General features: G+C 42.3%; 1 protein-coding gene across 1 annotated transcript in view; it reads right to left on the bottom strand.

The window, feature by feature from the left end:
* REEP5 (receptor accessory protein 5) overlaps positions 1-22981 on the bottom strand; it is a 33400-nt gene extending 10419 nt beyond the window's left edge. The window contains exons 1-3 of the mRNA XM_081131945.1: positions 22763-22981; positions 21921-22014; positions 7331-7469 (exon numbers count right to left, since the gene is read on the bottom strand). Coding sequence (XP_080988071.1) covers positions 7331-7469; positions 21921-22014; positions 22763-22880 — 351 coding nt within the window. The 5' untranslated portion in view covers positions 22881-22981. The remainder of the gene's footprint in view (positions 1-7330; positions 7470-21920; positions 22015-22762) is intronic.
* Positions 22982-23428: the final 447 nt, after the last annotated feature.

The raw sequence follows: 23428 nt of genomic DNA, 5'->3' as shown, positions 1-23428 counted from the left end.
CGCACACGCCTACGTTGGCAACCGCCCCGCACTCGGGGAGACCACAGACACACAGGTCCCAGCACTAATTAAAGCCAGCACCTCGGGAGGTGTGGCAGTTTCCTGTTTCCTGTTAGTTTTCCCGGCTCCAGCACCCCTGGGCTTGGCCTGCTATCCTAGTGAATTAGGATGTTCTCTGAACCACACATTTGCATTAACCCATCATGGAGAACTAAGTGGCTGCACTTTTCACTCGCTTTCGCTGGCTTTTCCTCTGCTTAGAGCCCAGTTAGTTGCAGGCAGAGACTGCAGACCCTCTTTCTAGTTAACCTTTCCCTGCGGAAGACCTTTGGTTTTTCATATCCATTCATACAGTGTTCTCCATTGGTTGCTTACATAGGTAATGCATACATACCCAAGACCTGGTGCAACAACTGAAATAAAACAATGTGCGGGAAAAGTTACGTTCTGGACAGAGCATCAGAACGCCAGGTGCGCATTCTGAAGAGTATGCAGAGTATCCAAGGGGATGTATCATGTACTACTGCACACGAAGTAATAGTTTCTTACCAACTAGGCTAACTACAGCTGGTCCCTGACTCACCAATTTGACTTGACGATTTTTTTACATTATGATGGTGGGAGAACAGGATACACATTCAGTAGAAACCAACTAGGCTCAGCTATGATGTTCAGCAGGTTAGGTGTATTAAATGCATTTCAACTTACAGTATTTTCTACTTGCGATGGGTTTATCAGAACGTAACCCCATCAAAAGCAGAGGAGCATCTGTATTTGGAGAGTGTTATGTTTAGCATCTAACAACCTAATGTTATATACAACTTATATAGAGGTGCTCTGCTGTGTTTTGTTAATATTTAGGAAATTGGTATGGAATTTTAGATTGACATTAATAAATTTTACCTCTTACTATTTAAAATTGCAAGAAATAGTCTCCTGGCTGGTTTTCCTACGTAGGATATCTGATTTTCAGGAATGGATTATTGATGTACAGACAGGCACCCGGAATATAACCATAAGGATGATTACGGTGAAGTGGAAATACCTCACTGGATCAACAATCAGGAGAGTTGATATCTTACTGTATGACTTTAGGAAAATCAATCTGAGTTAATTTTCTCTGCAGGATATTAGGAAAGTCACAAATTAATGGATTTGAGGAAAGTATGAAAGATAGTAGTAGCATTACCAAGTCCTATAATTCTTACCGTTGTTGAAAATCTCTAAAATATTATCTACCTATGTACCATCTTTTCTGGATGAATTAAGGCAAGACCACCAGACAGTAACAGAGCCAAGCATCTATATGTTTGCACCTTTCCAATGTGATTACTTTGTGGGCTATCCTCCAGACTGTTCATTCAGTTCTTTTCGGTACCCTCTTGAGACAGAAAAATAATTACTGCTCTCTACCTACGTCCTTAGCATTTTCTAGTTCTGAAGTAAAATAACTTCCTTGTATTTAAAAATAAAGTTAATTACTGTTCAATTCTCAAGGTGATATTCAGCTGCCAGCTTTTACAGCTCCCTTTTCTTAATCTGTGTAACTGTGCCACAGCCCAGAACACACCGAGCTATACAGACCTGGCCGTCCTTTTAGTCAAGCTGCCCTCAAAGTGCCAGCTGATGACACTCCCAAGAGCAAACACCAGCCCACTCTCACCTGGAGTTGAAGGCGTCCGTACTTTCTTAATGGAACTCTTGGCACTATTAGCACTGACACACGAAATCCTTTCATTACAAATTACAACAGAACAGACAATTCTGTCCGTGATTCTAATGCTGTCAGCATCCAAGTTTTTCCTACAGGAGTTTTATTTCCAAGGTGGGGATATGCTTAATATGCACCGCTGGGACTACCCTGGTCAAAACTGAGAGCTGGTGTCAGAAAAACGTGTATTTCAGCACTGACCTCCTGATATGCTGCAAGTGCTTCCTCAGAAACCTACGTCTCAGGGAGCCTTTGCGATGTGGCCACAAGAATAGTGATGGGCTAGAGTCAAAGCGAACTGCTCAGAACGCACAAGTAAAAGCTAAAAAAGAAACATTTTGCCTCCTGCAAAGTTAAGAAGAAAAATGTTCTCTGTCAATGGGTGAAAAGCTCAGGTGACAGGATCAGGACTTAAACATGACAGTTTATTTAATCTTGTTTTAAAAATAAATCTAGAAAACAATTTCAATGATGGTAAAGATGGTATTCATTGAAGCATCAGTTATAACAGCAAAACAAATCTCCTAAATGTCTATCAATAGGGGTACAGATAAATTACTCCCTGTAATGGATAGACAGCTATGTCAAATACTGAGTAACATGAGAAAATACTCAGAGTACTGTGTTAACTGAAAACAAGTGAGATACATAACTGTGTATCGTATATAGCCTGAACCATGCATATATGGTTAAGACAATAATACATACACAGTTCTGTGTATATTTATGTCATAGACCAATATATTTGCACATTAAAATAAATAGGAAGACTAAGATGTTAACAGTGGAAGGGCTACAAATGCTTTTTTCTGCCTTATCTACAACATGCCCCCCTCTACACACACACACACACACACACACACACACACACACACACACACACGTGCTCACACGTAAACAGTGTGATGGCAGAAACTTTTGTTTTATTCACCCGAGTATCCCCCAGACACAGCACAGATTCTGGCACACAGAGGTTCTAAATAAATATCTGCTAAATAAAGAAATGTACACATGCTATTTTCATAGTTGGGGAAAAGGGGATTTTACATTTTTTTTAAAAAAATGTCTTGATTTCCAAGAGGAAGAGGGAAGAAGAGAGATAAAAACATCAATGATGAAAGAGTCACTGATCAGCTGCCTCCTGCACGCCCCCCCACTGGGGATCAAGCCCACAGCCCGGGCATGTGCCCCGACCGGGAATCGAACCGCAATCTTCTGGATCCTGGGTTGATGCTCAAGTGCTTAGCCACACTGGCTGGGCTACATTTATTTTTAAACCCTTCTGCTTAATTCATGATCCACTGTTTCTAGCTCAATACCTTGTACATGATCTTTTCAACTAACCTTTGATGCCTAACTACTGGTTCCTCTTACCTCCAATATTATAGACTGCTTTAGAAATATGAAAATTAAAACAAAACAAAAAAAACCCACAACAGTAATTCTTCTACAAAAGATAGAATATTAAAACATGTCCTTACTTGCAGGCCTTTCTGTCACCCTGCCATATAGTCACCTGGGAGTGTAGCAAAGGCATAGGTAAGACCTATGCTAGTCCTTCAAATGGGATCTCTCCCCTAAGACAACGTCTACAGACTCTGCAATTCAGAGGCTTTTTCTCAGCCTGTTCACTGAAGCCACTCAGAGTACACCACTAATGCAGGAAGAAAACACTGTGATTGACAGCGTAATGAATGTTTAATCATGTCAAGCATATTGCCTATTTGGAGCATGTTCAGTATATTCACTCTCACTGCCGAGGACACCATGATGCCATGAAGTTAGAAACTACTAATGGATGCACATGCACATTCGTTTTACCGTTAGGGACCAATACTTGCTGGAAAGCACTTTTTGTAATGTACCTCAAAACAAAACATAAGTGATTTAGTGACCATCTCTTATTGAGGACGCTCCCCCTGCTCTGCGTGGGCCTCCATTAGCAGAGGTAATCAGGAGCTGGCTGGAAGGAAGGCTTGCTCGTGTTTCAGAAGCCTCAGGTCAGACACTGGTGCGAGCGCTTCTGCCGGCAGGGTTCTGATCACTGCAGCGAGCAGGTGGGCCCACAGCAAGGGCCAAGTTTCTTTCCGGAGAGAGCGCGTTGTGACATCACTACCATTAGATGGTTCTTATTAGGGGCTTCAAATTTACTTGATGTTTACAATATATGACATTCAAATTCAAGATTATAAGCATATCTTTATAAATGCTAAATGTCTTTGACTAACAAAAACAAAAAATATCCAGCGAGCTCTGGAATCTTAAATCTTCCCATAGGCCAATGTTTTCCATTTGTTTCAAAAGGAAAATCCTTCAGCTGTCTTTCTTACAAGGCACTCTGTGATAATGCCATCCAAAATTAAGTATGTACACTATAATGAGCATTTTTCATTTAAATTTTAAAATTATTTAGTTTCTTATTTTTATTTTTACCATATATGGTGTCATGCTGTATAGAACGGTCTGTAATTTTTTATAATTAATGAATTATACAAAAAATTATATATGTGTACATATGGGTTATTTTATTCCATTTAACTGTACAGGTGTACTATTAATTCACTTAACCATTTACCTGATGATGGACACTTCCAGTGTTTATAATTTTTTGTTATAACCAAAACTGCTGCAGGAAATATCCTTACACAGCTCTCTTATGTGCAGTGAATATTTCCTTAGGACAGATACTTAGAATTGCTAGAAAGAAATTTTCAATTTGACAAGAAACTGTCAAAGGGGCCCTTAAAAAGGCCATTCCAATTTATACCATGCATCCATTTTCCAATACATTCACCAATACCAGCTATTATTAATCTTTTAAATATCTGTCCATTTAACGAGCATAATACGGATTTCACAATTTTAAGTCACATTTTCCAAATCACCAGTGAGATGTTAACTGGTTACTTATATTTTTTTCTCTTCTGTGAAATACAAATATAAATACTTCTACTTATATTCTTTGTCCATTTTTCTTTTTCTCTTACCTGTACACATTTTTATATATTCTGGATATTAATTCCTTATCTACTGTAAATGTTGTAAATATATCCTCCTAGTCTGTCATTATTTTAACTTTGTTTATGCTGCCCATTGTCATATAGAAATTTAATTTTTAATAATTTAGTCATCGCCCGGCCGGGCGTGGCTCAGCGTCGACCTAGGATCCAGGCGATCGGGGTTCAATTCCCGGTCAGGGCACATGCCCGGGTTGCGGGCTCGATCAATGACTCTCTCATCATTGATGTTTCTCTCTCTCTCCCTCTCCTTTCCTCTCTCCGAAATCAATAAAGATATTAAAAAAAAAAAAAATTTTAGTCATACTTCAAGTCTTTTTCTTTGTAACGTTACATTTTTCCTGGTTCCATATGTCCTGATTAAAAAACATTCTCCTATACTTTTTTCTAAAACGGAGGTTTTGGAATAGCCATCCTGTCCTTGTGAGGTGCTGAGGAAACCAGGTGACAGGGCAGTTCCTTCCCAACCCCTCCTGCTCCAACCCCTCGAGCTGTGATTTACAATTTAGCATCTCCTGCTAATGTTGTCTGGGTGGGGAAAGGGTGACACCTCAACCCGAGGAGCTGCTGTGAGGGAACAATGACTAGCTGTGGTCCCTCTGCTGCCCGGGCGCCCTAGCCCAGGACTCCCCCAGCCCCACGGAGAGCTGACCCGACTGGGGTGTGGCTTCCTCCACTCCAGGGCCCGGCAGAGCAGCTGATACCCTGGAGGAAAATGAGCTTACAGGCCAAAATAACAAGGTATTTGAAAAGTACAACCACTGCAAAAGGAAGACAACATGATCAACTACAGATTCTGTCAGCAGCAGAAATATTAGGACTGAATGACCAAGAGTTTTAAATGGGATTGCTAACTACACTAAACACAGTGTAGCAAAATGAAACAGGAGCAAGAAAACACAGGAGCAACCCAAGCAAGAACACTGGGTATCGGAAATATAATACTTCACATAAAGAACACAATGTATGGTATAAACAGCAGAATGGAACCAACGTGAATACTGGAAGATGAGATTGGGAAAATCTCCCAAGAAGAGGAAAAATACAAATAAATTTTTAAAAATAGCTAAGACCAAGGCAGAAGGAAAAAATATATGGACAATTAGCCAGAAATAAAAATCGACATAATATCAACGTGGTGGGTGTTTGCAGTGAGGGAGACCAAAAACTAAGAGAGCTTCCTGTATCTAATTTCCTAAATCTAAAATTTTTTTAGGTAAAAATTTTAAGAAGTAGAAATACAGAAAAATTAGGACAAATTGAAAAAATACAGGATGTGAGAAATATGTCTGAATATAGAAGTAGAAGAATGATTAGCTCTAGGGAAAATAAGAAGCTGTGCAAGAATAGTACGTGTACATTATGTGTACACTAGATGGCCCTAAACAGTATTTACAAAGTCATAATGGTGTGGGGATGAATGTTTACCTACCCAAAATTAGGATACAGACACCTGAGGAAGGCAGCGTGCGTGTGGCAGGGACAAGGGAGGAAAGAGAGCCAAATCCTTATCTTCCAGTGGGAATCAGGAGCCAATGCATAAAACAGGAAAATTAATAGGTGGCTAAACAAGAATATCACTTAGAGACACTGTGTTAAATGGCAACGTAATCTGCCATAAATGAAGGGACAGTGGTTGCTTTAAGGAAGGCCACAGGGGCTGGGGGTGCAGAACGGCTGTTCCTCAGCACTCTTACAGAGCGACCTGAGTCTCTAAACTATGTGATGTGTAACTTTTATTAAAACAAATACTTAAGCCTATGAAGGGAAAAAAGAGAACCCAGATTTCCTAAGGGCTGCACCACACCCTCTCGTCTGCGGAGCCGGGCTCTGGAAGCCAGACTGCTACACCCTCCGCAAATAAAAGGAAGCAGGGCGCCTTCCCTGGAAGACACTTGAGGAATCGACTGCAGACAGCATGTCCCGTTCAGCGAGAAAGCAGCACTCCAGCTACTGAAAGGCATGAACTTCTCCTTTCTCGTGCACCTCTGTGCCGATCGGAACTGATATGGGTCCCGCTGGGAATGAATCGCAACTTCTGCCTCCTTTCCCCCACATGCTTGTAAAACTGCCGGACACAAGGAGTGAGGGCGGATCCCTGACTACGGCACCCACCAAAGTTCTTAAAATGACTTCCACACAGAGCCCATTTCACATCTTTCTCCAAATCTACATAAGAAATAAGTTTTGTGGGGTTTTCCCCCCACAAATAATGACTGCTGCTCACCACTGTGAATAAACGAAGGCCTGGGAAAATCTGCAATGCTTCCCCATCAAACGCAGACAACACTGCATACAGATACGATCTTGGCGAGCAGCAATGTTTATGGTAGGTCACAGTATTTCCATGTTTTATTATCAACTACATCTTGATCACACAATTGCTATGGCTGTTTCCAAGACAGTATGCAAAAGATATCAGACATGTTGCATCCTGTCTTACTGTTCCTATGATCTGACGCAGAGCCACAGAAGTCTAACATTCAAGCACTGGTTCCTATTTCTTGCTTATAGGTCCTGAGGTGGAGTTTCTTTTAGGGGTAGGGGGCAAATCTAGTGCATATATGGAAGGAAACAGAGCAGTTTAGGGAAGCCAACGTACCTTCAGCATGTAGTAGAAGGGGAACCATGACAGGAAGAGGTCAGAGAAGAATTCGGCAATGCTGAACACACCATACACGACCCAGTAGGTCAGCCACTGGGTGTCATCTTCTTTGTTGGGGCTCTCTATGGCTTTCATTCTGAAAGGCAATACAAAAGCAAATATATCATGTAGTAAGATCTCAATGAAACATTTTCAAACATTCTTTCACAGCCTGCCCTCCAACCGAGAAACACAGGCAAATGTATGCAGTGTGTCACTAGACACAAGAGTAAACATAAAGACAGGAAGCCATGTGCAGCTCAGACAAAGTCATAACTATTTGTTTTACTGTTCTGGTTGTCAGAGAAACCAGTACCAGCTGTCCACTGGATCTCCACCCTGCTCAGTCTCCACCCAGAACCCAGGAGACACCACCAATGACTGGGAACCTGGGTAATTCCCACTCCCATGGGGGTTCCTGGCACCAGGGATATATCAAGAATTCTCCCATGTTAACTCAGTTCTTATGCACTTTTAATAACTGAGGTACATCATGGGTGAACAGGAATTTCCATAAAGGAACTTCTGGAACATAGTTCAGGCACTACCCAAAATCCCTAACATATTTCGCAACAGGTGAAAACAAACATATAGTGTCCTTCTCGTTCTATATTATGTGATCCTCAGGCTGTGGTCTTTCCTCCCCTCATCAGTTAATAACATGACTTTCTCAATACCAACTACTACTTAAACAAAATTCATTCTGCAAATGAATAGAAATAAATTTAAAATAATAATTTTGTTTTTAAATTCCCATCCCCTTTGGCAACCATCAGTTTGTTCTCTATATTTAAGGGTCTGATTCTGTTTTGTTTATGCATTTCTTTTGTTGGGTTTTTTTTTTAGATTCCACATATAAGTGAGATCATACAGTATTTATTTTTCTCTGACTTACTTGACTTAGCATTATGCTCACTAGCTGTAAGCATGGACAACTAGGCTGCTTTCATAGCTAAGCTATACCTACTAATGCTGCAATGAACACAGGGGTACATATGTCTTTTCGAATTAGTATTTTTGTCATCTTCAGATAATACCCAAAACTGGAATTGCTAGATCATGTGGTAGCTCTATTTTTAATTTTTTTGAGGAATCTCCATACTGTTTTCCATAGTGGCTGCACCAGTCTGCATTCCCACCAACAATGCACGAGGGTGCCCTTTTCTCCACACCCTCGCCAACACTTGTGTTGATTTATTGATAGTAGCCATTCTGACAGCTGTGAGGTATCTCATTGTGGTTTTAATTTGAATTTCCTTGATGATTAGTGACATTGAGCATTTTTTCATGTGTCTGTTGGCCATCTATATGTCCTCTCTGGAAAATTTTTTATTCTGGTCCTCTGCTAATTTTTCAGTAGGATTGGTTTTTTGGTGTTAAGTTGTATGAGTTCCTTATATATTTTGGATATTAACCCTTTATTAGATGTATCATTTTCAAATATCTTCTCCCGCTCAGTAGGTTGCCTTTTGTTTTGTTAATGATTTCCTTTGCTGTCCAAAAACGTTTTAGTTTGATGTAGTTCCATTTGTTTGTTTTTTCTTTTGTTTCCCTTGCTCAAGGAGATATATCCAAAAAGATATTGCTAAGAGCAATGTCAGAGTTACTGCCTATGTTTCCTTCTAGGAGTTTTAAGGTTTCAGGTCTAACATTTAAGTCTTTAAACCACTTTATTTTTGTATATGGTATATGAAAGTGGTTTCATTTCACTGTTTTGCATATATCTGTCCAATTTTGCCAACACCACTTATCGAAGAGACTGTCTTTACCCCACTGTATATTTTTGCTTCCTTTGTCATAGATTAATTGATCATATAAATAAGTATTTGCTTCCACGCTCTGTATTCTATTCCATTGATTTCCATATCTGTTTTTATGGCAGTGCCATTCTGTTTTGATTACTGTAACTTTGTGGTTTAGTTTGATATCAGGGAGCATGATACCTCCCACTTTGTTCTTTCTCAAGATATCTTTGGCTATTTGGGGTCTTTTGTGGTTCCAAATAAATATTAGTATTAACTATTGTAGTAAAAAATAATCTTCTTTTACTTCTGAATCATGGAAATTTCTTCCAGTCTTGGAAATCTCTTCATTCTAAACCTGAATTTCATAATTTTTTTTATCCTATCCTAACATCTATCTGGATACTTATCATAACTAAAACAGAAAACTAGAGGAAACCTGAATCTTGTTTAGCCCATGATATGGGTTAAGTACTGAAAATACATTGGCTACTTGGTAAAATGGGTTCCTCAAAGAGACAGTTAGGCTGCTGAGTCATGCTGAGTCATTCACTAAGAAAGCCTCTGAATTAATCAGAAGCAGCTGTTGGTGTATATGTGCGTGTGTGTTTTTAAGAAAATAACCAAGGGGGGAAGCTGTATGAGATGCCTGCTATTGAAATAAGAAAGAGAAGGGAAGGAAGAAGTAGTAAAGTGAGTGCTGCCTTGAATATCAAGACTGAGCAAGTTTTTCTCTTTTAAACACAAGAATCACATAAAATGAATTTAAGAGAGCTGATTATAAAATAATGGCTTGTAACATGCGGACTGTGTCTGTGTTTTAGCTCTATTCAGATAGACGCTAGATAATATAACAGAAGGCCAAAGAAAAATGTAGGCAAGCACATTAACCAAAGGACTAACAATGGTACATACACCCTTTACACGTCAGGTTTTCTCCTCTGCTTTTTCTGAGTAAGGATGTATCAATTTATCAGGCAACAGAGAGGATTCAAGGAATCACAGGATGCGTTCTATGCCTTTAAGTCATTTGCAGTCCAGCCAAAATGGCAAAGCTAAAGAATGGGAGGGGTAAGGGGCCTTATAATTATTTAACTATCACCACAGCCCTATGGAATAGGTGTTATTCTCAGTCTTGAGAGGAAGAAACAGAAATATGGCCAGGGTGCAGAAGATGGTTGGCAACAGCTAGCAGCTCTAAAAATTCACTGAGCAGAATAAAAAAATCACAGAATGTGGAGTTGGAAGATCTTAGAGATAAACTATTTCAAATTTTACATGTTATAAACAAAACATGAATTTCAAAGAGGAAAGAGTGATATTACAATGAGTTTCAACTCAAACTATAAGATTATAGAAGCATGTGTTCATATATTTTTTAAGGGGAACATGGACTGTTTAAATAAATTTTTAGTGTATCATATACTGAAATATTCTGAAGCCTTTAAAAAGGATATTGACAGGGAATGATGTCTAAGATATACTGTCGACTGTTAGACGAAAATTTTTAATTTTGTGTAGTAAAAAACCCAAAAACACGTTTGTGTTTACAGATTAAGAATAGTATCCAGAAATATATATTTCAAATTCTTAACGCTATTCCTGGGTATTGGAATTACAGAATTTTATTTTTTTTTTCTGTTTTTGCAATGAGCATGTACTATTTTTTTTAACAAAAGTAAAAAGATTTCTATTCGGGGGGAAAAATGGGCACCAGACTTTCTATAACTACTTCCTCCTATGAGATTCGGTCTCTCTTTAGGGCTTTGTTAAAAACAAACACTGAAGTGAACATCAGATATATTCACTTAATTTCTCTCCTGAGGAAACAGCTCGTGGTTTCCTTATAAACAAGCTTCTCTAACAATGATCAGACACAATCTGTTGTGTTTTAGAGCATTAAAAGGCCTTTAAATACACACACACACACACACACACACACACACACACACACACAGCAGAGTCATGCAGCCCATCCCATGAAACTGACTCATCCTAATTTTCCAGTTAAACAAAGCAAACTATCAAAAAACAAACCAAAAAAACCATAAAAAACCTCACTACGCTGAACTACGAAATAGCCAGGCTTTCCCCATCATTTCTTCCCAGTGCTCATCTGGCTTTACATCATTCCACATCCTTAGCTTGCAGCTTTGTATCCTGGTCCTACCACTTACTAGGTATATGACCTTGGGCAAGTTATTCTGGGCCTCAGTTTCCTCACTTGTCAACTAGGGATAAGAAACCTCATTGTGTTGCTGTGCAGACTAAATTAGTTAATACATATAAAGCACTTAGAAACAATGACTGGCACAGAGTAAGCAGCACTAAATATTACCTCAATAGGTAATAATTACAATATGGTAATAATTTATTATCACCAGGAGGCTGAAGGTTAAAAAGAAATTAGAGTGATAAGAACACTCCAGACCTTCCGGCTAAGCAGAGCTGATAAAGGATTAATAGCATTCTCAATAGGCTAAAAGGAGATTAGAAAATTACCCGTGGATTTTCATTATACCTCTCTCTCCAAATCCCAAATGCTACAGAGAGTAAAGAGCCAGCTGAAATTCCAAAAACTGCATAGGCGGGTCAGTGGGAACAAATGTGACACTGCTGAAAACATTTTTCAGGCACACCCTGCAAGGGTGGCTGGCCGAAATTCTCCACATTGGTATTGAACTGGAACCGGTATGTCCACAACCCAATGGCCAGCCCCTCATCCAGACCACTGGGCCCCAGTGACTGGTACCAACGGCCTCTACCCTCCCTGGCCCATCCACTGTCCACACCTTTGCTGCTGCTTTCTAAAAGCAAGGGCAGGAACCAAGTGTGGCAAAGGATAGCATTAAACACAAAGTCCGTGTTTGTTATGTATAACATGTAACAGCATTCAGAAGTTTAAGCAATTAAAAAAATACAAAAAACATCCTACCCACCTTTACCTAATATTTGTATTATGAATATTCTACTGTTGTATCATTAAGAAACTAACACTAGCAAACAGGAAGGGCAGATATGGGAGAGGCCTATCTTCCGGTTCTGAGAGATTCCTGTCATAGTCTCAATTACTGAGCTTTTCTTCTTCCTCCGTCAGTGACAACCTCAGTTAGGTTGTTATCACTGGGATGGATGTTACATTTTCATACTTCACTGACTTTATAAATTAAGTATTTTTGACGCTATATTAACTCTTTCAGACCCAAAGGTTATTCCTAGTTATTGGGTTATTTCAACACCTTCATTTATGTCATTAAATTGAAAAATGTCAACTTGCTACATGAGAAAGGAGTATGTGCTACACAAACATACATATACAATGAAGGGTAACCATAAGATCGATGGCAAGTGTGAAAAGCTCACTGAGAAGTTTCACTAGTTTCATTCCTATGTCATATTCCAAATGATTGAATAAACAGATAATAAATAGATAAAGCAGTTGATAAATAAAACCTATACCAGTAAAAAAGCTTTGAGATGTGCTGTTTGTAAAGAACAGAAAGGAAACTGCTTGTGGTCCATTTGCTTTATTTCTAATGTGTTAAGTTACATTTAGTAACCAATAGTTCAGAGTTCAAGGCAGATTCTTTGAAGCTTGAATATGAACTATGTTTATAATCCTTTTGATTCGACAGACAGGCAATATGACCACGCGCAGTGCCCACGGTGCACGGGACTACTTCGGGCCGTATTTCTCAGAGAAATTGAAGTAGAAATTCCTGATAGCTCAAAATGGTCTTCCTACCTCCTATTACCTCTGTTTAGGAGCCTGCAATTGCAACTCTTATTTGATGTGTATAGTGCATCAGATTGGAAGGAAAAAATCACATATTCTAAGACATAAACGCTAGTTTGTTTCTATGGCAAGAAGATTTTTCTTCTTCAACAAGAAGAAAACAAGGTCAGAAACTAGGGGTGCTCAGAAAGTTACCCTGTTTTTCACTGCTGAGTTGCAAAGCGAGAAAGAATCAACAGAGCAAGAGAGACTAGGACACAGAATATACAATAAAACCAACTTGCCTATATACTGTTTGTATCATGCCCAACCCTCCTCCTTCACCCAAAAAAGGTATGAGATAGCTAGTGGCAAATATGCTTCTTAAATACATAGCAACTATCTTCTACGATGCCTATATGAGAACAATGAAAAATATACCATGCTCCTCTACTGTACAACTTAATGAAATTCATAATATATAATACAGTAAACTAAATTCACAGGCAAATACATTTTAAGATGAGTCTATAAATCACCTCTAATGGAGAGTGAATTACAAAAAAAAAAAAAAAAAAAAGCAAGGCATTCACTGGCCAAACATTTTGGTTTAATTACAATGACATTATTTATTAACTGTCCAGCATTTTATTTTTAATACAAAATGGAAGATTCAGCCACGGTTGAATATTAACCGTGTGGAATGTGGGCAGTGAACAGCCGGGGGAGTCAGGCATCTCTATACAGACGCCTGGTTTTGCCTCAACAGTCCTGGGATCGGAGTCAAGTACCTTCCGCTTGTGGCCCTGGTTTCCAACCTGTGCTACAATCTCCGCAACTCCATCTCTAAGACCTCCCCAAGCTAACATTTTATAATTCAAAACTGAAAGCATTAAACAATTGGATAGATGGCTTAAAAGGATTAATGCCTGAAGCAATAAAATAGCTGATGCAAATCCTACTGGGACAACTCTTTGTCAATAAAATTGATGACTCCATAAATATAATATCTCTGTCAAGTGTGGTATCATAAAGTTTACTTAAACTCAAGTACCCTGACTACCTATTTGGAACAACCTAAACTGACCTTCCCCAGACAAAAGAAGGCCACATCAAGATGCAGACAGCAGTCTAGAGTTACCTCTGACGTGTAAGTGATCCTTCACAGATCACCTGGCCTAACTCTCAGGAGCTGCAGGATATATATAGTGGCTGTGTGACTGAGAGGCACAGATGATAAGCTCTACTCCCAGGAATCAGAAGAGTTAGCAAGTGATAGAATGAAGTCAGGATGGGTTTTTGTAACCCTGCTTATATTTCAAGTGCTACAAAAAGTAATTTTCACTACCAATTTTTGAAACTGTTCTTAAACTTCTGCTTATACTTAATTCATTGTTCCTCAAAATTAATTAATTGGTAATGTTATTGATAAACACTAAATACCTCAAAATATCTTAATATGTATTAATACTTGTTTTAAATGCTATATAAGGGCATTAAGTTGAAAACTGAGTCTTCATTCAGTCAGTCCTGAAAAAGAAAAGAACTCCAGGAATGGGAGAAGGGGGGAGGAGGAGGGAAATGAAGGTAACTCAGAAGGACAAACCGACCAAATCTCCACGGCTTTCACAAAGAGGAAAAAAAGACTTAAAGTTCCAAAGGAACCCGCCAGCGCAGGAACGGGATCTCCCTCCACTGCTGCTTTAGAGCCCAGAAACTAGATCGTGAATAAATAATTTAAATCACTCATCGTATTTGCTTCTCAAAACTTTCTTTTCCCTATGATACAGGCAAAAAGAGGGGGGGAAATAACCAAATGCTAGCTATAATCGTCTAAAAAATTAGCACAGGTTGTTTTAGGAATATTTTATTTTTCAGTTTTCTCCATACTCTTCCATTTTGAAACAGTTCAGCAATATTAGCAATACTACTAAGCGAAAACAGAACCAGTAAAAAGCTGACAAAAGTAAAATGCTTAAATGTTTAAGATTTCAGCTGTTTAAGGCGAGCTTTACAGAGTGCCAGTGATAGTGTGGATCCAAGTGCCAGAACACTTGCACTCCCTGCGCGGCAGCCAGCAGCGGGGGCAGGCGCCGCTCTGCTCTCACACAGCCGCAGAGAAAGGCGAGGGCGATAAAACCACAGGCAGCTTAGTAGAAAATATATCTGCTCCCAAGTTCTCATGAGTAAAAAAGGAAAACATATAAGTTCTCAAAAGAAACCCACAAGAAGACAAACACACCCCTCGCTAATGAGTCTGCGAGGACCACACCCCCACACCCCAGCACCGGCAGGGAAGCCTGGCTGCTCAGATGACGCGCCTGAGAGACAGCGCGTCCAGGAGTGTCAGTCACAGGTGACTTCCTCACACTCTCCGGGCAATGAACCTGTTCAGGAGTCTGCCGCTGCAAATCTTAAGTAGATTTCAACCATTTCCAACCTCTAGTTCCTCCCTTTGTCCGCGGTGCATCGTTAGCTAAGAAGATGTTATAGCTTTTACCTGTAGTTAACTGTTATTACAACTCCTGCAGTTCGACAGCGGTTTTTGTTTTTATTTTTCAGTTTTCCCCCCTCACCATCCCTTTCTGATCTGACCGCACGGGGGTCATCCCCAAACATCTCCCCCTTGAGATCTGCTGGCTCCTGACACAGAACTACAGGCAAGGCTGCATTCCCTCGGGAGATCCAACTCAGTGTGCCGTCCTCAGGGGGGCCTGCGCTGGTAAAGCACGGCAGGGCTCTGCCAGTAACTGTGTATGCTGCCATCATAAACCAATGCGGCATCACAGACGAGAGAAAGACCTTGTTAGTAATGTATTCTAACACGGTTCACAAAACACTGCAAATGACTACATGTGCAGATATCTGATCTGGATGGCAGTACCTTGAGTAAGTAAAAATACACTGCATGAAAGTAATGTATTGAGCCTGGCCGGGCGTGGCTCAGCGGTTGAGTGTCGACCTAGGATCCAGGAGATCGAGGCTCGATTCCTGGTCAGGGCACATGCCTGGGTTGCAGGCTTGATCCCCAGTCGGGGGTGTGCAGGAGGCAGTCGATCAATGACTCTCTCATCATTGATGTTTCTGTCTCTCTCCTCTCCCTCTCCCTTCCTCTCTCTGAAATCAATAAAGATATAGTAAAAAAAAAAAAAAAAAAAAAGTAATGTATTGACAGTGTCAAACCGATCAACAGTTCAGTTTTCACTTCTACATAAGGCTATGGCACATCTGAGGGATACTCAAGAGCAGCTTGGGAAGTAATATAACATAAAAGTTAAAAACATGAAACTTTAGAGCCAGACTCCCTGGGTTAAATATCAGTTTCACCATCTACTAGTTGTTAGACCTTAACCAAGTTACTTCTTTCTGTTTCCTCATGTGTAAAATGGGAATGATCATGGTACTTACATCATAGGGTTGTCATGAGAATTAAATGAGTGATATTTGTAAAGCACTGAAACAGGGATCCACAAGTGTCTACTGAGTTAAGGGCTGCACAGGCGTTTAGTGGTCATGCAAAGAGCTAATTGCTGTGACACTCAGTACTGATGGCAAACTTAGAATGGGCTGGTGAGGGCACACAGCAGAGAATGACACACCACTGAAGTGCACATGAGACAGCCAAAGCACGACCAACCATTAGATTATGTATACACACCAAAGCACTGGACTCTATAAATATTTAATTTTGCGACCTCGGTACTAAAACTTGCCTAAATGTGCTCTCACACTCCTGTGTAGTCACTGATAGTTCCAGACCAAACCTGGCCCTGTGTGACCCTGGAAAATATTTCTACCTCACTGTCCCTGGATCATTTGAAAACTAAAGGAATCAGACTACATGTTTGATCTCTAAAGCCCAACTCTGATAGACCCAGAAAGGTGACAGCCTGATCCTTAGGAAAAATATAAAATAAAAATGGAAAATTCATAGACTTTATAGAATTTTAAACAAAAAGGTTGTTGAGTAGGACAGAGAGCACTGCCCTCCTTTCCCTTCTCTGCAAAGCGAAAATAAAAACAGAAAATGAAGTCATTAGACTCCCTCATAATTCCATTTGAACACAGAAGCAAGGAGAAGACCAGCACCCACACTCGAGGACCCCTGGGAGGGGGTTACCTCAGGTCTCAGGCAACAGACTTTGCACATGAAGGGAAAGCCCAGCACACACTCCTGAGAGGCCCCTCAGGTAGTGCACTTATTTGTGTAATGCCATTAGAAGCGGGCTGCACCAAAAACAAAAGGCCACATATTATATGATTCCATTTATATGAAATGTACAAAATAGGCAAATACATAGAGACAGTAAATAAAACGGTGGTTTCTGGGAACTGGGGTGAAGGAGAAAAGAGAAGTGACTGCTAATGGGTATAGTTTCCTTTTGGAGTGATGAAAATGTTTTGGAATTAGACAGTGGTAACGCTTTCAAAACTCTATGGCTATCCTAGCCACTGAATTGTATCCTTCAAAAAGGTTGTGTGTGAATTATATCTCAGCAAAAGGGGAGGCAGGTCTACCTTAATAAAGGAGGCTCCTATTATTACCCAATAGTCCGCTTTCTCTTATCAGGAATAGAGGAAAGTAAGGGGATTAGAGTAATTCTGTCAACAGCTCTTGATAATGAGGAGGCTGGAGTTAGATTTCATGCTGCCAGTACATAAAACGTCTGGTGGCCAAAAAGTCTGGAAACATAGAAGATTAAAGGCTCTGGTCTCAGAGCTCAAAGGGAAATTATGTGCACAGAAAGTGAGGGTAATCAGCAGGAAGGGAGGGCCTGATAAGGCACTGGTTGCCCGCCACGAGCTCTGGCCAGCCTTCAACTGTGTGCTCCAACATGCCAAGACCTGAGCTGGAGCCAGGTGCACCTGAGCCCACCCACAGATTTCCCAAGGTAGTGAGTCATAAGCAAAGCCAGGAAGCCAAATGAGCTTTTCCAAATTTTATTTCTGCACCCCGCAGCCTCTAGGCCCAATGGTGACCACTATGCACAATCTGTGGGCCCCTCTCTATGATGGTCCAAAGAGAGGGAACAGCAGGAGGAAACGCTGAAAGGTGACCAAAGGGATAGATGACAGTCTGGTAAGATCACCAATTCCTTCTAGAGGTCACAGCAGTCAGAATGACCTTTACATCATATCACCGCATGCCCTATTTAAAATCCATCCAAGGCTACCAGAAAACATGCAAACTCCCTACGACCGCTTGGACGTCCTGTACTAGCCACTGGCGGGGCCGGCGGCACCTGCACCTCTCCGGTCCTCCCTCACTGCTCTGTCCAGAGCTTCCGAAGGGCCTGACGTCCGCGGCCTGGCACAGGGTGCCGCCTCTGCCCGGCTCTGTGCTTGGCCGGTCCCTTCTCATTCCTCAGGTCTTAACTCAAATGGGGTCTCAGATAAATACTAGAGTCCTTCCTGTTTTTCTCTGCCACAGGTCCTTGTTGATTTTCTTTGGGAAGCTTCCCACGCTCTGTCACTACTTTACTTTTTATTGAGGTTTATCCTGGCAGCTGTTCATTCACAGAGGGTGGAGAGCGTGTCCACCTTAGTCCCTGGTCTATCTAAAGTGCTGCCACAGTACCTGGCTCACCACTGGCATTAGTTTTTTGCTAAACAGATGAACCTGTATTTTTAAAAATAAATCTGGCTAGGGAGCACAGGGAAAGTTACAAGAGGCAAGGAGAGCAGTTAAAGTGAAGGTGACCACAGACCACACTTGAAGTAACACTGATTTAGGTGCTATTAATACCACCATGTTCAAGGGCTTCCTTTCTGACAATGACACAATCACATGGGTTAAGCAATGAACAGACTTGAGTAGACGAACATAACGTGGGCTGCCTGGATGCTTACTACTCAGAAACCTAAGCATATACGTTCTTTTTTACAGGCAAAAGGAAAGAAACCATTATTTGTACAGTTGATCCTGGAAAATATATGGAGTTTGTATGATGCTGTCTTTTAAATGCCGTCTTTTAAAGGCTAACTGGGGTGCTGTATACTTCACTCTGTGCACACAATTCCAGGTCTCCTTGAACCTCCCTCACAGAGCAGAGGCCAGGTAGACTTCTGGGCCATTCCCAGGGTCGGCAGGTCATCCCAGACCCCCTTTCACCCCATCTTCAAGGGTAACAAGCACCGGTTACTGCTGTCACTCTTCAACGGGGGTTCTCAACACTGACTGCACATTAGAATCCTTTAAAAATTGTAAAGGATTGAGGATTTTTAAAAATTCCCCAAACCCAGGCCACACCTCAGACCAATTACATCAGAATCTCTGGGGGTAGAAACCAGGCATCAGTATTTTTTAAGGCTCCTCAGATCATTCCAATGGGCAGTCAGGGCTGAGAACCACTGTTTTAGGGAAAAGTCCTAGTACCCAGAGACCAAACTTTACTTAATTCCCTTATAGTCATAGAATCCTGTATTTATTTTAAAGGTAAAAGAGTTGGGTCTTCCAAAAGGAAGCAACCTATGAATAAATACTAATCCAGAAATACTCATTATTTCCTGAATGTTTGCTTAAATCATTAAATTCCTTTTATTAGATTTTTAATACTTTTCCGACTCTTTTTTAAAAAAATATATCTTTATTGATTTCAGAGAGAGGAAGGGAGATAGAAACATCAATGATGAGAGAGTCGTCATTGATCAGCTGCCTCCTACACGCCCCCAATGGGGGATCTAGCCGGCAATCCAGGCATGTGCCCTGATCGGGAATCAAACCACAATCTCCTGGATTGTAAGCCGCCGCTCAACCGCTGAGCCATGCCCGGCCGGGCTCCAATTCTTATTAAGATGTACTACAAATGTCATTTTCCCTCAGAATACTCAAGTAGAAAAGAAAAATTGTATATACTTGAATAGAATAATTCTAAAATTTATAAAACCCACTTACCTGTACTACTCAGAAATACGACTATCTCTACCATTTCACAGAATTCTTAGCAAAAAACAGAAACATTTAGATTCTTGTAAGTAAAAAGAACCAGTAACATTCAATTGGCTATATAAAAAATGAATGAAAGAATTACCACAAAAATTATAAGCTGAAATCGGCTGGCTTGAAACTACTTTAAAATCTGACTTTAAAAAATTGCCCCTGCTAGAATTAATCCACTCCAGGTCAAGGAGAAGCATGTTCGAGTTCTGTCCACATCTTCAGTCACATCCACTTCCACACATCCACGGATCTACCTATCCCACCGACAGACTTTTACCTTTCTAAAGCCCTCAGCAATGATCTCATCAGACCAACAGAAAGGTTACATTTCTCACAAGATTACGTTCCAAATGGCACTGATGTTGGTGGGTGGGGGAGGAAAGTTTTTTTTAATGCTACTCAGTATTTTTTAAAATCCATATACCTTACTAATTCAATATAATTCAAGCAGTGAGGCAATACTAAATTGCCACACCCAATTTGTTCTAAATGTGATAACATCTAAAGCACACCTGAAAAATGTTTCAAAGGCTTTCTTTTTAAGAACTCCTGCAAGTAGACTACACAAACTGAAGAAAAGTAAAGGAGTGTACTAATGGACGAACTGGGTAGTCTACAAACCTGCTATATACACTATACCAGCAGACTACACTTAATAGAAAACTGTTATTCCTGTACCTCTTTCATTGATCTGAAAGCTAAACTAGTTTTTCTGATCTGCCTTCAGAACCCTTTGGTATTCACATAAAACCAGGATGGTGCTGCAGCAGGTAATGATGGAGAGGGTAAACACTTGTCTCAAACTGAAGACTGAAGATCTCCAAATTCATAAGCAAGCAGTGTCCTATATGTAGATCAACTTTCTGGATCTAACTAAGTGTACCAGTCTAACATAGTAACTACTAATTATGTAATTTCAATTTAATTGTTCAAATCAAAACTTCTAAAGCATGTTTCCTCCCTTCCAATGGTAGACACAAGGTATAATAATGCGTTATCTGTGCCTTAGCCTCCTAGCTGAAAAATTTTGTTCCTTTATTTTTGTCCCTATGGTTGAGGAAATTAGCAGAAACCAATTCAATGAAAGTAAAACCCACCAGCTTTCTTGGGAAGAGCTGTAAAGTGAAACAAAATTCATTTCTGTGAGAAATAATTCCTAGTTGAATACATGGCAAAATGAAACTGTAAAATATTTCAAAATAAACACACTGTAAAAACCACCTCAAAGAATAATAAATTCAGCTCCTAATCTGATACAATTCATTTGTAATTTAGTTTAATTACATAAGTTATTTATATAACCAAGGAGCTATATTAGGGATGCATTTCATATGGTTTTTCTTTTTATATTAGGGTATTTCCCAGTTGCCTGCAATAAGTGGCAAATCTTTTAAATTTTTTATTATTATTATTAAATGTATTAGGACAACATCCTTTCATAACATTATGTCAGTTTCAGGTGTACAATTCTGTAATATATAATCTGTATACTGCATAGTGCGCTCACCACCCAAAGTCTAGTCTCCTTCCCTCACTGTATCTGGCCCCCTGTACCCTCTTCCTGTTTCCCCTCCCTTCTGGTAACCACCATACTGTGCTCCATGTCTATATGAGTTCACTTGTTTGTTTGCTGCTTTCTATTTTATATCCCCCATATAAGTGAAATCATATGGTTCTTCTGGCAAGCCATTTTAAAATCAGGATAAAATTCTCCCCAGTGTCTGAATTAACATTAATTCAGAATTAAGAAAGTCCTAATTGACGGGGTTTCAATATATATGTACATGAATATAAAGTGAAATACACATTAAAATGATTATTAGGGAGAAGGAATCAGTTCTCTGTTCAGGTTGGGAGCTCCCCACCAGTAAAGGCAGGCAGTCTTTGTTGTAACACTTTCCATTTGTGCATCCATTAGAAGAAGGTACACATGCAGCCAGCACAATCTGATGAAATGAGACATTTCGCCTAGCCGGCAAGGATCAAGCATCGAGTCAAGGCTCTAAAACGTGTAACCCTAAGCAGTCAGTTACCACCCTGCGGCCTATGACCGCTCCCTCAGGGAAACTGGGGATACAGTAACTAGGGCAGCCCTGGGTGGGGGAAGGGGGGCGAAGGGGAGGAAGGACGGTTGCAGGGGGAGCCACTTACGAGACGTAGGCTGGGTAGCCAAATCCTATCAGGTTGCAGAGGAGAGAGGCTCCATAACCGAACACCAGGTACAAGGCCAAGAGCCCGATGACACCTGGAGACACGAGGAGAGAAGTGGGTCGAGTGGCACTAGAGGGAATCAAGCCGCACAGCCCCCAACCCACAAAACGTTAAGGCTTGGCCGTCTAAGGCGCAGCAAGAAAAGCAAATCACACGAAGGCGGGGCCCTGCGCCCCAGCGGGGTTGGGCCCTGGGTCAGGGAATAACGGGCAGCCCCCCCCTTCGCGCCCGACCTCCCAACCTCCCTCCTGCAGGGGCGCCCGCCGCGCCGCACACCAGCCCGGGGAGCCCCGCCCCGCAGAGGGTCCCGAGAGGCCCGGATTCCCGCGCCCGCCGCAGCCTCCTCCCCTCCCGAGGGGACACCCCCTTTCGGCTGCGGAGCTCCGCGGAGGGTTCTGGCGAGGACTGGCTCCCACCGCCACCGTGCCGCCTGCCTCCCGCTGGGGCCCCCTCGGCCCCTCCGCGCCAAACTGAGCACAGCCCCGGACAGACACGTCAGCGCCCGCCCTCCCCTCCTCCCCGCGCCCCGGGCGCTCCGCCACCTGGCCGCGGGCACAGGCCAGCGCCCCCCAAAGCCGGGGCCGCCCGGGAGGAGGGAGCTCCAGCCCCTGGCCTTGCCCGAGGCCGGTTCGGTCCCCGAGGATGCCGCTCGCCCGCATCGGTCACCGACATCGCCTTCCCCGAACCCTCTCCCCGGGCGCTTTCCCCAGCAGCTGGTGCAGCAGCTGCTCCCGGGCCGGACCGGCGGCGACGACCCCGGCGGGCCGCGGCCCCGCACCCACCGAGCGCGATGTAGCTCCGGTTCACGCCGGTCTTGGCCTCGAGCTTGGCCAAGACGTCGGTCATGCAGTTCTTCTCATGCAGGAACCGGTCGAACCTCTGTCTCATGGCCGCGGACATGGCGAGGACCGTGGTGCGGCCGCCCGGGGCTGCTCCTGGCGCGGTTAGCTGCAGAGCGGGGTGCCGGGCGGGGCCGCGGGCGGCGGGGGGCGGGGCCGGGCGCGCCTGCGCGTCCCCCGGCGCGGCCCCTCCTCGCCCCGCCCCGGCCGAGCCACCGCGCGTCCCGCCCCCGCGCCGCGCTCCGCAGCCGGCGCCACGCCCTGGGCGGCGGCTGTTCCCGCGGCCGCAGCCATGTGGCTCTCCCGGCCGTGGTCTCTCGAGGGTGAAAAGGGCCGACGGCTCGCGTCAGCGCCGGTGCGAGTGGGGCTCGTGCAGAACCGGTGGGAAGGAGGGGGCGCCCGACGCCGCCGCTCAGGGCGGGGGCACGGGACTGAAGCTCCGACGCCGCCGGCGGACCCCGCCGAGACGTTTTAAATCCAGAAATGGGAATGTACGCCCACCCCGAGGAACTCTCTTTGCAGACCTGCTTTTTTCGTCGTTGCCCTCGTGTTTCTCACCTACGGACGATAGTGTTTTGGAAAAGACCCTGGACGAGATCTCACGCACGC

Source organism: Miniopterus schreibersii (assembly GCF_964146895.1).
Source record: "Miniopterus schreibersii genome assembly, chromosome: 3".
Classification (NCBI taxonomy): Eukaryota; Metazoa; Chordata; class Mammalia; order Chiroptera; family Miniopteridae; genus Miniopterus; species Miniopterus schreibersii.
The sequence above is the reverse complement of the archived record's forward strand: the minus strand, read 5'-3'. Positions and strand labels throughout refer to the sequence as shown.